The sequence below is a fragment of the Silurus aristotelis genome (assembly GCF_946808225.1).
Source record: "Silurus aristotelis genome assembly, chromosome: 9".
Lineage (NCBI taxonomy): Eukaryota > Metazoa > Chordata > Actinopteri > Siluriformes > Siluridae > Silurus > Silurus aristotelis.
This window is the reverse complement of record NC_139582.1, coordinates 10,654,107-10,671,863: the sequence shown is the minus strand read 5'-3', so window position 1 is coordinate 10,671,863 and position 17,757 is coordinate 10,654,107. Positions and strand designations below refer to the sequence as shown.

At 37.2% G+C, this 17,757-nt stretch overlaps 1 protein-coding gene across 4 annotated transcripts in view; it reads left to right on the top strand.

Moving 5' to 3' along the window:
- The window catches only part of adcy7 (adenylate cyclase 7), a 78,886-nt gene that overhangs the window by 28,599 nt on the left and 32,530 nt on the right, over positions 1–17,757 (top strand). For all 4 annotated transcript variants that reach the window (XM_083550838.1, XM_083550836.1, XM_083550837.1 and 1 more), the window contains exons 3-6: positions 9,312–9,770; positions 12,282–12,479; positions 13,312–13,470; positions 14,402–14,551. In XM_083550838.1, coding sequence (XP_083406964.1) covers positions 9,606–9,770; positions 12,282–12,479; positions 13,312–13,470; positions 14,402–14,551 — 672 coding nt within the window. In that variant the 5' untranslated portion in view covers positions 9,312–9,605. The remainder of the gene's footprint in view (positions 1–9,311; positions 9,771–12,281; positions 12,480–13,311; positions 13,471–14,401; positions 14,552–17,757) is intronic.

The window sequence follows — 17,757 nt, the reverse complement described above, 5'->3', positions numbered from 1 at the left end:
TAACACACTCACTTTAATTTAGTCCCACAGTTACTGAGTAACACACTCACTTTACTTATGTATAATCCCACAGTTACTGAGTATCACACTCACTTTACTTATGTATAATCACACAGTTACTGAGTAACACACTCACTTTAATTTAATCCGACAGTTACTGAGTAACACACTCACTTTAATTTAATCCCACAGTTACTGAGTAACACACTCACTTTACTACTGTATAATCCTATAGTTACTGAGTAACACACTCACTTTACTACTGTATAATCCTATAGTTACTAAGTAAGACACTCACTTTACTACTGTGTAATCCCACAGTTACTGAGTAACACACTCACTTTAATTTAATCCCACAGTTACTAAGAACACACTCACTTTACTTATGTATAATCAAACAGTTACTGAGTAACACACTCACTTTACTACTGTATAATCCCACAGTTACTGAGTAACACACTCACTTTACTACTGTATAATCCCACAGTTACTGAGTAACACAATCACTTTACTACTGTATAATCCCACAGTTACTGAGTAACACACTCATTTTACTACTGTATAATCCCACAGTTAGTGAGTAACACACTCACTTTACTACTGTATAATCCCACAGTTACTGAGTAACACACTCACTTTAATTTAATCCCACAGATACTGAGTAACACACTCACTTTACTTATGTATAATCACACAGTTACTGAGTAACACACTCACTTTACTTATGTATAATCCCACAGTTACTAAGTAACACACTCACTTTAGTACTGTATAATCCCACAGTTACTGAGTAACACACTCACTTTAATTTAATCCCACAGTTACTGAGTAACCGACTCACTTTACTACTGTATAATCCTACAGTTACTGAGTAACAGACTCACTTTACTACTGTATAATCCTACAGTTACTGAGTAACATGTGTGTGTGTGTGTGTGTGTGTGTGTGTGTGTGTGTATATACGTGTGTGTGTGTGTGTGTGTGTGTGTGTGTGTGTGTGTGTGTGTGTGTGTATATTCGTGTGTGTGTGTGTGTGTGTGTGTGTGTGTGTGTGTGTGTGTGTGTGTCTGCATGTGCATGTGCATGTACATTAGAGCTGAAGGGCTTTTTAAATACATCTCACGTTTTGTGTGCAAGTATTTTGCCAGTGTGCTGCTTGGCAGCCATGTTGACTCTCAGCTTGCCCTGCGTGGTTACACGACTCCACTCACAGATGTGTCCCATGGCCGCAGTGTTATGATTGAGAGAGTGTGTGGGAGGGATGTGGTTTAGCCTTAGTGCTGGGAGATGATGCTTACTCTGCTTCTGCACACTCGTTTTACTGTTTTACCCTTCCATTTTTCTCATTCTTACTGTTTCACATCAGCCACACAGTTGTGTTTTTGCACACGTGCAGCTCTGTGTAAGTGCATGGGTGTAAAGCATATCATGATGCTTCCAATGCATCATGCACTTCCTCTTGTTTCTTATAAACATAATGCAATTGATCAAACCGTTAGTCTATTCTAGGTTTCTAATCCATTCATCCATCTATTCTGTTCCTCTCTTTTTTTCTTTTTCTTTTCTTTTTTGTTCTTCTTCTTTTTTTACAATTTATCCTTTCCTTTTATTTGTCAATTGACCTTCCTTCCTTACCTTGCTTCCTTCCTTCCTTCCTTCCTTCCTTCCTTCCTTCCTTCCTTCCTTCCTTCCTTCCTTCCTTCCTTCCTTCCTTCCTTCCTTCCTTCCGTCTCTATGTCCTTCCGTCCTTCCCTTTATCCTTCCTTCCTTCCTTCCTTCCTTCCTTCCTTCCTTCCTTCCTTCCTTCCTTCCTTCCTTCCTTCTGTTCTTCCTTCTGTTTTTCCTTTCTTCCTTCCTTTGCTATGTCCTTCCTTCCTTCCTTCCTTCCTTCCTTCCTTCCTTCCTTCCTTCCTTCCTTCTTTGCATTCTGAGATGGGGTTTGTTTGTTGGTAAATATCACAGAAAACATTTTCATATGGGGATTTTTGCAAACTCGTTACACATTACTAATATTTTCTTTTGGCAGATCTTCATTACCACATTAAAACTGTATTTGCAAAGCTTTTATACTGTAATAGCATATGGGGTGTTTTGTTTGTTTCACAAAGCACCAGATTGGTTTGGCTCGTATTTTTATTATTTTTCCTTTTTTTTTTTTTTTTTTGCCTAAGCGAGAGTGACATTACAGAAGTTTTGTTGTTGTATCATTGACCCAGAGTAACAGTAAGTTCTCACGGGCTGTGATCGTGTTTGTTCAACCAGCACCCGCAACTTTCCAAACATGACTCATCCTTCAGTTAGAAGGCTTGGAGATTTTGTTGATCCCACCATCAACCCCCAACACACACACACACACACACACACACACACACACACACACACACACACACACACACACATGCACACACAATCGATAAAAAAGATAAAACAAGTGAATGTGTTTTAGAGCTCATGTAGAAGAACATGACCTGGTCTGATTAATAAAGATGCTGTAGTTTCTCTTCTGGATGTTCAGATGGTGTGTGAGCTGTTTTTCTTCTTTTTTTTTTCTTTTTTTTTTTTTTTTTGAGTTTGAGAACATGATTGGTTCAACTTGTCACATTTCTACCAGGTTCTACTTTTGTGATGCCTGGAAAAAAAAGGTTGTTATGGTTACTGATATATAATACCAGACTTTCATAGGATGGAGCTCTGTAATTAGTGCATGATTGTAGTGCGATTGCCTGCACTGATAGTATCATGAAAAATTGCACGTCTGGTGTCTTCCTGCACGGCTACAAAATCCTCTTTGGTGCCATGTTCCCCTGTTCACACAATTCCTTTCTGTGAACACAAACCTGTGATTAAAGGGCCGGCTCTTATGGATGCAAACACTAGAATTCGAACCAAGTGTGAAAAGTAGTTTCTCATGCAGATATTATTGGTATTGTATTGTCCTTGCACTCAGTCTGACAAATGGCATTGAGTCATTGCTAATAGTAATAATCAGAATGCTGTAAACATTAAATCGGGCATTATGGGAAATGGAAAAGCAATTGTTTAGAAAACCAGCAAAATTTAAATATGCCTTTGTAATTAATTGTATTGTGTCACATTGTAAGAGTTTCACAAAGGTAGTCATGCTGTTGTGCTGTAAAAACCATGTAAATGGTTAGCAACCATGCAACTCTGTGTGTGTGTGTGTGTGTGTGTGTGTGTGTGTGTGTGTGTGTGTGTGGTTCACTGGAGGTAGGCCATGTAAGCCAGGATTAATTATTTTTTTCCTTTTATCTGTTTTCCCTGATTGCTTGATTGGTTTGCATTCAGAAAGAAAGGCCAGTCATACAAAACTACTATTCAATGGTACACTCACACACACGTGCACATGCACACACACACTCTCCCACACACACAGTCCTTAAATTCTCTCTTTCTCTTTCTCTTTCTCTTTCTCTCTCTCTCTCTCTCTCTCTCTCTCTCTCTCTCTCTCTCTCTCTCTCTCTCTCTTGCTGTCATCCTCCCTCTCATTTCATTCATGTCCTTGTAGTTTTTATTTTTTTTAATGTGCAATAAAATCTCTCTCTTCTGTTCTCCTTCTCTGTCTTTCACTGTTTCTTTCTTCTTAAATCAATCTCTCTCGATATCTCTCTCTATCCCTCTCCCTCCTTCTCTGCTTTATGAACATTCTTTTAGATTTTAATGGACTTGTCTGCCTGGTTCTTTATGTTCAGTCCTTTGTCTCTCACCGTGCCTGCATTTATTCTCTCAGACTGCTGACGTCACACCTCTAACCGTCTCACTGTCGTCTTTGACTCCGATCAGCTTAATTCTGAAAACAGGGAGCACGAGGAAAGACGCTTGAAACAGCTGTGTTTAAACTTGATGCTCTTTACAGTCATGTAGTACAACCCCAGATCTGTAGCTCAGGCTGCTCATTTTGCTGCACTACACACAGCGGGCAAAGTGCAACCTGGATCATGAGCGTATATATATATACGTATATATATATATATATATATATATATATATATATATATATATATATATCAGGCTGTCAATTGATTAAAGTATGTAATCGCACATTTTTATGTAACTTAAATACTTCTAATACTCTTATCAACATTGGCATCGACAAATATCGATCAAATGTATGTTTATTATTAGTGAAACCAAACTCAACATAGAGCATGAAGACAAAATATTTTTGTAAATGATTTAAAGTAACATTTACATCGGGAAAATTCACAATGCAAAGTGAATGTTCCCATAGGAAATAATAAAATTGTTTAAATATTCATATAAAAATATTTCTCATTGTATTTTATGTACAAATTGTTGTCCTTAATGTATCTGAAACAATAACAATGATTATTAAAACAAATTAACCTGCGCTTTACCGTTGAAAAGAGTCGTGGCTGGCGTGACGGAAACATGAGGAGAAGGATGATTATTGCTTGGAAGGAGAATCTCATGAATCCACACGTGGTCACACAATACTATCGTAAACAGTACAGTCGCGTGAGGGATACACCCCGAATGAAGACGGGAAGCTGACCTTAGCTTCCAGTGTTTTACTCTCAGTCTTAGTTGAGCGTGGGCTGTTTAGGTGTTGTTCATGTGATGCTCGATGTTCACAATGCAAGTTATCGCTCGTAAAGCAAGTTCAATTTTATTTATACAAATTTTTGCTCGTCCTGCAAAGCATTTGCAAAGCACGTTACTTGCAAATCCATTGTTACACTGTACGTAAATCATCAGCACACCAAACTGAACTTTTGCTATTTTTAAACAGGGAAGGTTTTAATTGCCGGATGTGTGCATCATGGCAGATTTTGTTGTTTTAAAAAAAAAAAAAACTTTGGTGTTATTTATTAAATTATGAATTTTTTTTTATTGAGTATTGAAAGGGCGTTGTGAATAAACATGTTGCGTTTAAGGTTTTATTTTCGCCTCTTTTATATGATATATTTTATATATATTTATTTATATATATCTTTAATATTATATTTATTAATAGTTTTGATGCAGGGGTGTAAGAAAATATTGCTATACCTGAGTATGGCGATATTTATTTAGCGATACTTTAAAAAAACAACTGCATGACATATCTGTCTTCCCTCACCTGACTGCATTCTCTACTTTTATAGAAGAAATAATAATACTGTTTATTTTCTTGCCTCCCTACAATTGTAGCTTTTAGATATAAAACACTAGTTAGCGCTCAGGTCATGCTTTTACTACTACACTAATACTTATACTTATGGCAATGCTAATATTATAATACAATTATCATCATCATCATCATCATCAATCAATATGTGAATTGTAGCCTCAGTTTCCTGTTCTTAGCGGTCAGGAGTGGCACCCGGTGTGGTCTTCTGCTGCTGTAGCCCATCCGCCTCAAAGTTCGACGTGTTGTGTGTTCAGAGATGCTCTTCTGCATACCTCGGTTGTAACGAGTGGTTATTTGAGTTACTGTTGCCTTTCTATCAGCTCGAACCAGTCTGGCGATTCTCCTCTGACCTCTGGCATCAACAAGGCATTTGCGCCCTCAGAACTGCCGCTCACTGGATATTTTCTCTTTTTCGGACCATTCTCTGTAAACCCTAGAGATGGTTGTGTGTGAAAATCCCACTTTCAAAGTCACTTAAATCACCTTTCTTCCCCATTCTGACGCTCGGTTTGCAGATTGTCTAGACCATGTCTACATGCCTAAATGCATTGAGTTGCTGCCATGTCATTGGCTGATTAGAAATTTGCGTTAACGAGGAGTTGGACAGGTGTACCTAATAAAGTGGCCGGTGAGTGTATATCCTATTCGTAAAATCGGAAATATCCCAATATATCGCTTTGCTTACATTATCACAATGTATCGCAAAATATCATATCTCAACCCCTGTATCATATCGTGTCGCCAGATTCTCGCCGATACCCAGTCCTAATATTGTGTGTGGAATTTGGACAGAACGCTGCAGATCACAGCTGTAATGTTGGTCAAGGAAGTAAACATATGCTACATGTATGATACCCAGAAACTTTGTAAGAAGAGGAGATCTATAAGAAACCTGTTGTGGCATAAATTGTGTACTGTAAACTAGGCAAAACTTGCATACACATTTTTTTTATGTTAAAAGTAAATCAAACAGCCATCTTAAAAAACTAACCAACACCCAGCGCCTGCATATGGTAACCCCTCCACTTATCTGCTACATAAGCAAAGCTATAACAGTTGAGTGTAAGAGCAAACCATTATATAGAATATAAAATAGTGCATAAGTATACTACAGTTTGGGTCACACCATCAGTCCGTATTGATCTACATTACTAGCATACTTTATTGCTATTTCGTTGCATATTTTTAGTAATCATATTGGTTTCCAGGCAACAAAACTGGAGCTTATACTGGGGTTAGGATTTATCCACCTTTTATAGTATACGCTCATGTTCCTTGGCCTCAGTAGTGACCCTTTTCAGCGGACTTCTTCCTGATTACTAGCTTCAAACCCATAACCATTTTAGTAACCACTCAGCTGCCACTGCTTATAAAATTGTATTTATATAACAAACATAGTTAAATTTTATAATTATTTTTTTTACCAAATATTTTCACAATAAAATTTAATCTCAGCACGCGTAGCTTGTGTTTGCTCTCTTCAGTACAAACTGTTGTTAAGCATCTGCCCCTCAAACATTAATATCTAGCAATCCGAGGAAGACCTTTGAACCTTTTGTATCTTTTTTCGTGATCCTCCTTTCATCTGTCTCTCACTTTATCTTGTTGACCATGTTCATCCAGTCGTGGTTGCCTTGCGATGAAGTTAATCACTGCGTTAAAATGATAAACAGGTTTCGTTCTTCTCTGAACACAGAACATGTGCTGTGGTGTGTTTTTATCAAAATGTGTAGCTTTCATTTGGGCAAAGCCAAAAAAATGCAGCATTGATGAGATGATTTTTTTTTTTTTGGCGTTTGATAAAAGGACATTCTGGAGCTCTTAACCAGTAGAACGTCTTGATTGGGTATGCTTCTTATTACAGTGTCCAATTATTCATCTAATTTCTGGACTTGTTCCTTTAATGGACAATTTGCGCTCACAGGCAAATGCTTTCCATTTCGTGAAGGTGGATGGATTTAGTAATTTATTAAAAAAAAAAAAAAAGCCTTTTACATTTCTTTATATGTCAAATTAACTGCCATAATTTTGCCAGTCACAAATGCCAGTCACTGTTCTAAGTTTTTGTCTGAATTTTTCCTTTTAACATTCCTTTCCAAGGACATCCACTATATTTAAAGGATAAAATGGTACCGTGACAACATCGACAAAATCTCTTGACACGACTTTGCATGCAAATGCAGAAACACCGCCAACATTAAAAGCATTGTTCACACACGTGCACACATGCACGCACCCACCCACGCACGCACGAACACACACACACAGTCATGTGTACTTTATGTACATCTGGACAATTACTTGCAACGTTCTCTAGTTGGAATAATATCATCTGATTTTAAACAGCAAGATTAAATACATTGGCAGTTTTGGAAAACTGTTCACTGCCGGGATTGTTCTCAGGACCCGCCACTGGAAACTCTAACCTTACTTTCAAAAATACACTATATGGACAACTGTTTGTGGACAACAGATCCTGAGATTGGAATGTGCTTTTTGAACAAAGTTTCCACAAACTATTTAAAATCTTGTGAGCTTTGTGCTCATTCAGGTACTGATGTAGGGTGAGGAGTCCTGGGGGGCAGTCAGTGTTCCAATTCATCCCAAAGGTGTTCAGGAAGGTTGAGGTCTATAGCAGTCCACTCAATATCATTCACTTCAACCCACATTAACCATATTTTTATAGAGCTGGCTTTGTGTCATGCTGGAACAGTTTTGGGTCTCCTAGTTCAAGTGATGAATTTAAAGTGATGTAAAAGAAAAAAACTAATACTGACTGTAATAGTAAAAGCTGTATAAGGGTTATGTAAGCATGAGAAAAATATGTAAGAATGAGACGGCTATAGTTTGTTTTTTCAGCTGTGTATACCATGTCACATGCTGCCTATACCGTCCCCCAATAATGTTGTACCATTTCCTTGTTCGTTTCTTAAGACGTACACAAGCGACTCTGCAAATGGCTGCAGTCATCTTGTGTACACCTGCTTGTAATTAAAAGCAAATATTATCCCATCGTTGATTACCTGCACAACTGGTGGCTGACTAGATTGAATTCTGGCTCACTTCTTCAGTTAAAAAAAACATTATTTTCCCGATTCTAGAAGATTCTAAAAGATTCCTCCGCTAGAGAGAAGCAGGCAGCCAGACATCTTTGTGGACATTGAAAAGGACAGAACTGAGACCTTTTTGTTCCTATTTCTTTTCCCAGCAGGTGCAGCTTCCCTTTGCTGTGCCTCAATGAGGGCCTTTCTGTCTTTGTGCCTGTGCGGCCCCACACACACACACACACACACACACACACACACACACACACACACACACACACACACACACACACACACAGGGAGAGAGATGGGCCATACTTTTTGTCCTCTTGATCTAGTCAATGTTGGGCTCTGTTTTCATGGTCATTTGAGGGTTTTTTCCCCTTATTTTTGTAAATAATATATTTTTGGTTTGTATGTATGTACAGTGTTTCCATGCAAATAACGCTGATCTAAAACAGCTTCTTTCTGGAAGTATTCAAAATATTCATGTCAGTCATTTAGCCAGTTATTTGCAATTACAATTACTTTTAATTGTTAGTTTTAAATTGAACATAATCTTTGTTAGAAGAAAATCAAAGTTTTAGATGAAAATGTCTTAATTTGATTGATTGGAAAATGTCATTTTAACATGCAATTGTATTTACATTTTTTGTTACACATGTGGCCAGGTGCAATTATCAAACTTAATGAATTAGGTTTTGTGCTTCCTGATAAAATCTTTTGCTTTATATAATTCACATCAACTATTAGTGTGCTAAGAATGTTACAAAGTAAATGAAATGAAAAACAAAACATAGTTAAATGAGATGTGGAAGCAGTTTGGGGTGAGAAATCTCCATTCAGGGCAATTGTTTTTCAGCTTAAATACTTTCCTATTTTTTTTTTTTTTTTGAGTTCTTGTGAGCCTTTAGGTTTCTTTTTGTGTATGTGTGAGTGTGTGTGTGTGTGTGTGTGTGTGTGTTTGTGAATGAGGGTCACCGGTCGCAGATGGATCGGAAAGTTTTATGGCGTTCAGACAAAAGCAAGTGCTCACCACCGAAAAAGAAAAGAAGACCTAATTGCTCTCTGTCTGTCAGTACAGTAATTTATTGTTCTTTTTTTTTATCTTTCAGTATTTTCCCTTCTTGAGTCCCAGAGGTATCCGTGACAACCGTGCTGACATTCCTCATCCTTTGCTGTTCCCGCCTCAGACCTGCGAAACCCAACTCTCTGCATTGATCAAAGACCGAAGACGAGAAAAATCGTCTAGTAAAGAGAAGAGTGTGGTGTTGGACAGAATGACTCATTCAGGGGAAGAGAAAACCATGATGTGCAGTGGAACCTTATAAACGCACACACGCAGTCTCTATGGGCATATTGGCACATTCGTGCTGAACTGAGGCTAGGTTTACTACTCTGTGGTCAAGATGCCAGCGAAAGGGAAGTACCTGCTAAACGAGCAGAAGCTGAAACAGGAAGCACTGTACAGGAAGTTCTTGTGCATCAGCCAGTATCAGCCTCTGGTTCTGCTGCTCTGGCTGAGCATGCTCACATGTGCTATCCTGCTGGTGCTGTTTTTCAGCTTGCAACTGGTGAGAAAATCACATACACACATGAATGTAGTCGCAGGAAAATATTGACCGATGTTGCATCATATCTTAATAGCTAGAATGAATTTTTGCATAGTATTTGCAGCAGCTGATGAGGAACCCCATACCTGTATTTTATCTGTTGTCTTGCCAAATCTTAAGCAATCACAGCTCCTCGCCCATTTTTATTAACTTTCACGATAGAGATTTTACAAGTTAATGTTAAACAATAATGAAATATCTGTTATCTATATCCTACAAAGCATGTCGAGATTTTGAAACAGATATTTTCCTGAACCTTAAAGAATCCCACCCCTCCTTCTGCGCCGAAAAATGAAGAAGCGCCGTGAGTGTTTTGAAAGGAAGTGTAACAGGAAGCGATTGTTTTAAAGCCTAATGATTGGCAGGTTCTGGCATTTCCATCAATCTGAAGACTTCCAAGAGGAAAAAGCGCGCCGCTTTTTTCCTGCTATTGTATCCAAGCGCTTAAATGTTCTTTCTCTTTCGCCCTCTTGAAAGTTTTGTTAAGGCAACTTCCTCTTTCTTCCCCTTTAGAAAAATTGCAAGAACTCTGGGAAAATGTTATTACAGCTTAGGTTTGCTTTTGTGCATCACGCATACTTTACGGTTAAGTGATATGCCGTCCATGTGAACTTTCCATCACTGTGTGTGTGTGTGTGTGTGTGTGTGTGTGTGTAAGGGGGGGGGTTGTCAGGGTCTGTGTAAATCCTCTTAAACTGCTGTTGTCACTTGTAGTCTATTCATATGAGGAAGGGAATCGGTGTGTATATATCAAATAATAGTTTTATAATAGTTTTAATAAAAATGTAAATACAGCAAGAGCTTGAACTGTCAAATCGAGAGCACTATTCAAAATTTGAAGCCTATGTTGCCTATAGATTTTCTAAAGTATCACGTATACAGTGGAGTGAAAAAGTGTTTGCCCCCTTCCTGATTTTTTTTTTGCATGTTTGTCAAACTTTTATGTTTCAGATCATCATACTAATTTAAATATTAGTAAAAGATAACACAAGTAAACACAACATGCAGTTTTTAAATGTAGGTTTTTATTAATGAGGAAAAACAAATCCAAAACTACATGGTCCTGTGTGAAAAAGTGTTTGACCCCTAAACCTAATAACTGGTTGGGCCACCCTTAGCAGCAACAACTGCAATCAAGCATATGCGATAACTTGCAATGAGCCACATTAGAGGTTTTTCGAGCATAAACCACCTTTTTAAGGTCATGCCACAGCATCTCAATAGGATTCAGGTCATGACTTTGACTAGGCCACTCCAAAGTCTTCATTTGGTTTTATTCAGAGGTGGACTTGCTGGTGTGTTTTGGATCATTGTCCTGCTACAGAACCCAAGTTTGCTTCAGCTTGAGGTCACGAACAGACGGATTTTTTGGAAAACAGCAGAATTCATGGTTTAATTTATCACAGCAAGTCTTCCAGGTCCTGAAGCAGCAAAACAGCCCCAGACCATCACACTACCACCACCATATTTTACTGTTGGTATGATGTTCTTTTTCTGAAATGCGGTGTTACTTTTACGCCAGATGTAATGGGACACACACCTTCCAAAAAGTTCAACAAGTATTTTCATCAAGATGTTTTCTGGCAAAACTGAGACGAGCCTTTATGTTCTATTTGCTCAGTAGCGGTTTTCGTCTTGAAACTCTGCCATGCAGACCACTTTTGCCCAGTCTTTTTCTTATGATGGAGTCATGAACAATGACCTTAAGTGAGGCCTGCAGTTCTTTGGATGTTGTTGTGGGGTCTTTTGTGAGCTCTTGGATGAATCGTTGCTGTGCTCATGGGGTGATTTTGGTCGGCCGGCCACTCCTGGGAAGGTTCCATGTTTTAGCCATTTGTGAATAATGGCTCTCACTGTGGTTCACTGGAGTCCCAATGCTTTAAAAATGGCTTTATAACATTTTCCAGACTGATAGATCTCAATTACTTTCTTTCTTATTTGTTTCTGAATTTCGTTGGCTCTCTGCATGATGTTTAGCTTTTGAGGATCTTTTGGTCTACTTCACTTTGTTAGGCAGGTCCTATTTAAGAGATTTGTTGATTGTGAACAGGTGTGGCAGTAATCAGACCTGGGTGTTGATAGAGAAATTGAACTCAGGTGTTATAAACCAGTTTTAACAGGGGGGCAAACACTTTTTCACTTTTTTGTTTACTTGTGTTATCTTTTACTAATATTTAAATGAGTTTTATGATCTGAAACATTAAAGTGTGACAAACATGCAATAAAATAAGAAATCATAAAAATCTTTTTCACACCACTGTATAACAGAATTATCGTTTTAAATAATTGTATGAACATTGTTGAACACATTTTAAAATGAAAAAAGAAAACATCAAAATCTCATTACAAAACAAATGTTGGATGGTGTAAATAAAAAAAATACTTGTACTTGTGAATGACAAATAATTACTATTCTTGTGTGTGTGTGTGTGTGTGTGTGTGTGTGTTTGTTTGTGTGTGTGTGTTGTTAAGAGGGTACATAGCCATGTAGCATTTGTGGCCGTGGTCAGCGCTGGGCTGGTTGTGTTCGTGGCTGTGTTTGTGCTAGTCTGTGCTGAGGCGCTTACTCAGAAATGGACCATGCTGTTGGGACTGGTGGTATGGGCCACACACCTCAGTATGGGATTTACCTTCATCTATTGCACAGAACACATTCTTCCTTGGGACCAGGTAACACACACACGTATATATTTTAAATAACTAACAGATGTATTGGAAAGTTTGTACCCCTGAATTTGCCATGTTTTTGCATATGATGCATCATCAGATCTTCAAGTCCTAAAGGTAGACAAAAAGTATCCAAGTAAACAAATGGGATAAAAACAATGTTTATTTAGTGGAAATGTTGTTGCAGTTATTGCTGCACAAGGTGATCACACACAACAGACACAGCAAGCGAAGACACATACTTTGGCTACTTACGAATATGTAACACTGGATCATTTTCATTTAATAGTGTTGTAGGCCATTTGTACTGACCTAGAACACTGTTAACATTTTAAAAACCTGTAAAGATATGCTTCAAAGCAAACATGCCGTAAAAAAATTTGAATCATATTGTTTCATCATTGAAAATTATCTTGTACAGTTCTTAGAAAGTATTTCTTTGAAATATTTAATAAAAATTTAGCAATTGGCAAAGACCCAAATGAATTCAAAGTCATCATTTTATAACCCACTGACAAGCTATAAGACCTTAAATGAGTTTTACATGTTTGAAAGCTTTCTAACGTGGCTGATTTTGAACATTTCTTTACAGAAGAATGTGAAAAAAAATATTTTATTTATCTTCTCACAACCAGTTATTACATTAATGGGGGAATTGCCTTTTTTCCACAAGGTTAATTGAGTTGAATTATGAAACAGTAAAACTGTTTTTTACGTCTTCAAATTTCGTTTTTTTTTTTTTTTAATTAGGAGGGAGCAAATACTTCTTTACAGCACAGCAATTAAACAAAGCGATTTTTTATTGAGTCGTGGTTCATTCTTTTCCCTTGTGTAGGTGCCTTTCTTCCTCTTCATCATCATCACAGTGTTCACGTTACTCCCCTTCCAGATGTGGTTTGCTGTCGTCCTCAGCATAGTCTCTTCCCTCTCTCATATTATTGTCCTGTCAGTGCACTTCACCTTATCTGAATCGATGCCGAACCTTACCAATCAGGTAAGTGTGCTGCCTGGATCAGCCATCAGTGCCTCATAGAGGAGGTATCACAGATGCAGAGCTTTAAAAAAATGACTAGAATGCACACAATTAATATATTTATATTAAAAATCTATGGTTTTTAGTGAAAAATGTGTTAGTTAGGTCCAGGCTCAAGTTAGCAGTTGTGTGTCTCACTGATGCCACAGGAGACTACTGTTATCGCTAGCACAGTTATGATCATATTTAACAAGAAAAAACAGCTAAATGAAACCTTAGGGGTGGTGGTAATATTTAGCTGTAAGCTCCTAAAAACAAAACCAGGGATGGCAGGTTTGAATGGCATTAGACCACAGAGAGGCACATTCTCTCTCTAGGGTCATTTACTAGCTTGTGGACAGTTGACCAAATTATTTTTCACTTTTTGATCTCTTTATTAGAAGAAACGGAGTAGAATTAGAGAATTAGTAGAATTTTTCATTGACATACTATCATGCACATTACAGTAATGTGGGAAAAGCTAGTAGAAATCTGGGGAAAAATGACTTATTGTAATATTGCAAAATAGTTTTTAAGATCTAATGGGAGAGATAAAGGGTCAAAATTTTCAAGTGTTAGGATAAACATGACGTTTATACTAATTTAAGTATATGCTTGTTTTTTTAATTGGTTCCTGGCTATTTAGTCACTTTGCCATTTTCTTTTAATGCCCTTTCACCCTAGAAGAACGCACCTTCCTACATTCAGTCATAAGGTTTTGTTTTAACGATTCTTTAGTTTCGATTCTGTTCTGGGTTATTGTGTGTAAACAAGACAGAAAAAACCCCCCAAAAAACAGTTCATACCCAGTTTCAGGAACTGTTCTATATTCTGTAGGATATACAGTACATTCATAAAAATGTTAAAATTGGTACATGTAGACAAAAATTAATTTTTCTTTCTCTCTCACCAGCTCTTCTCGAATGCGGTGGTGTTTGTGTGTGGGGGTGCAGTGGGAGCATTTCATAAGGTTCTAATGGAGAAAGCACTCCGGCAGACATTCCAAGACACGCTGCGCTGCCTCAGCATCCGCATGAAACTGGAGATCGAGAAGAGGCAGCAGGTACGGCACACCCGGTGCATTTTTTCCAGGGTATTCACCCACCACAACAGAATTCAAGTGTCTCAATCAAAAAATAAATACTCCATCGAAATCTAAAATGTCATTGGAGCCCTTACATTTGAGAAAAAATTAACAGACTAAGAATTGTTGCTTTAACTACGAGAAAGACAAGTCAAATCCTGATGGCCTCTCTGGTTGAGCTTCAGAGATCAGGTGTGCAGATTGGAGAACACATGGAAGCCCACTTGAAATTTGCTACAAATCAAATTTAAAATTTAACAAAAATTCTTTTGTGTTTTTGTTTTAAGAAAGATTGTTTGGTCACTAAAACAAAGTTCAGATGGGTGGAGTTTTTTAGTGATAGTTGACCTTTTTCAACTTTATCTCTGGAGCTCCACCAAAGAGACCAGCAGGTTTTTAGTCACTTCTTTTACTAAAGCCCTTCTACTCTGATCACTCATTTTGACAGGATAGCCAGCTTCAGGAAAAATCATGACTTCTTCCATATAAGATTTCTGGAGACCATTGAACCATTGCAGTAGAAATAGTTTTTTTTTAGGATATAAAGACACACAGAACTCAGGACATCTGTGTATAGACAAAATCCTGATCGTTTTTCCTTTGACTCCCACTTGAAAATCCAATCAACTGAATTTGCCCCAGCTGGACTCTGATTAATATAAACATCTCAACAACAATCCAAATAAATGGGACGAACCTGCACTACATTTCAAGTGTCACTACAAAGGGTCTGAGTGCGTATTTCAGTATAATATTTCAAGGTTGCTTATTGTTCTTTTTAATAAGTTTTGCAATGTTTTGCAAGTGTGGTTTTTGCATTTTACAAAATGTGAAAAAAGTAAGGGCTTTGAATACTTTCTGAATGCATGGCATATAATGTCAGTTTATATAATAAGTAAGATTCTTTTGAAAGCAATATACAGTTAGCAGCTATAAGTTTTCTCACAGTGGCAAATTATTTGTTGTGGACTAACTTGACATGATGAATCTACTTGGCTGTGAAAGTTTCCTTTAACAGCCAAATAAACACTGCAGTCATGTCTAGCTCCATAAAGGTTACTAAAGGTCTGGATTCTATTTAGTTGGTCGGATCTCGTAATTTTGTCTTTATTGCGAACTTTAAATCTGCTTGCTGAAATTTAACAGTGACAGCTAGAGATAGAGGAAATGCTCATGTCTGTACTTATTTATCTCTATTAAAACTCAACATTTACCATGATCATCAGTATGGTAAAAGCAATGGAATATAGGAACATTATATTAAATACTTTGAAATTCACTTTCACCCTTTTAACTTGCTGTTGCATAATAACAAGACTTCTGTTATGCAGATCTGTGCTACTGCACTTGTCATCTGAATAACAGGAATACATTCGACTTTACTTAAGAAGACTAGAAGTTGATCAGATTTCAATTTCTACATGTATAGTGTTTTGTGCATTTACTTTATTTCGCTGTATATAAACACAAAGTGTACAGTATGTGGGGAAAATGTGGAGAGAAGAGACTATAGGCCAACATCTGTTCTCTGAATAATAAGATCTGCTGGTTTACAGTTAAATTCAGAGCCCTAACTCTGTTTAAAAAAAAGGAGCCATTAGGAGAAAAAGAGAAAGAATGCAAGAAAAATGGTTGATAATGGGTATGATCATGATCACCATCTGGAAAAAATATCATGTATAAAAAGTATATGATTAAAATTAATGCGTTAACACAAAATAAATTTTCACGGCACAAATTTGATTAACGCAATTGATGCAGCATACACCATTTTTATGAAAAATATAAATAAATATAAAGGAGGCGAAATTAAACCCTCAGTACAACAAATTTATTCACAATGTCCTTTCTTAACTCGGGTATAAAAAGCAAAAAGATAAAACAAAGAAAATCCTTGTGATTTACGTAATTTAAAACCCTATATTTACTTTAATACATTTACAAGAGTATTTTGTCTTCATGCTCTATGTTGAGTTTGTTTTCACTAATAATAAACATACATTTGCATAAAGCATCCATATTTGTCCATGACCATGTTGATAAGTTATTAAGCATGTTGATCTTGGAGGCAGAGCTTTTAACCATTAGAAAGCTTATCTTGAAAAATAAGTCTAATCGTTGCTGATGTACCTTTAAGACCATTTTGTATAGAAAGAGAATAACAGAGTGATCTTAGTCCGTAGTAACTTATTTTCAAGCTTTAGAAAATCAGGTTTCTTTAATCTTGCCTTCGTGTATTTTGTAAATAATTATTTATATTGTGTTTACTTTAAAATTCATTAGATTCATATACTGTAATGTTTCAATGTTAAATTTTTAGGCAGTGGCACTCCGTGTACTATCACAGTACAGGTGAACTCAGTAACAACAGATGATCATTCACTCATCGCTACTGTACATCATCCCAAGCCAAATTATATAGTACTAAGCACTGCTTATATTCTGTGTGTGTTGTGAGAAGCAAAGCTGTGTTCATGCAATAACAAATTAATAAATGGTGTCTATAGCTGTATTTTATCAAATGTAGATTAACATGAGGAGATATAATTGGGATATCATAAACCCATTTCTGAAAACCATTTAAAATTTTTGTAGCATTGGAATATACATTTTTAGCCACCGCAACTCTTTTAATGTAAACTTATTTACCGGTATACTATATGTGTGTATGTGTGTGTGTGTGTGTGTGTCTGTGTGTGTGTGTGTGTGTGTGTGTGTACACCTGAACAAAATCTTAAGACCGGGGAAAACATTCCAAGTATTCACATTTCGTGCTGGTGGATCATAACCAGGTTGTAAGAACTTCTTAAAAAAGGCGAAAGAACAAAAAGGCAAAAAAACAAAAAGGCAAAAGAACAAAAAGGATCAAAAGTCAGTAGTGAGTGGCCCCACAGTTCTTGTTTATAACTTCAAACACTCGTTTCGGCATGCTTGATGCATTTGTTTCCAGGAGGCTGGTGGGAACGTTGCTCCATGTGGTGAAGATCGCTTCACGAAGGGCATCCACAATCTGGAACTGACGTCCGTTTTTGTAAACTTAATTTTGCCATCCACCCCCCAAATGTTCCCAAAGGGGAGCATGCAGGATGGTCCAAAAGTGCAACGTTATTGTCCAGGAAGAAGTCCTTCGTCAGGCGAGCGTTGTAAACTGCAGCGTAGTTCTGTTAAAAAACCCAATCATTACC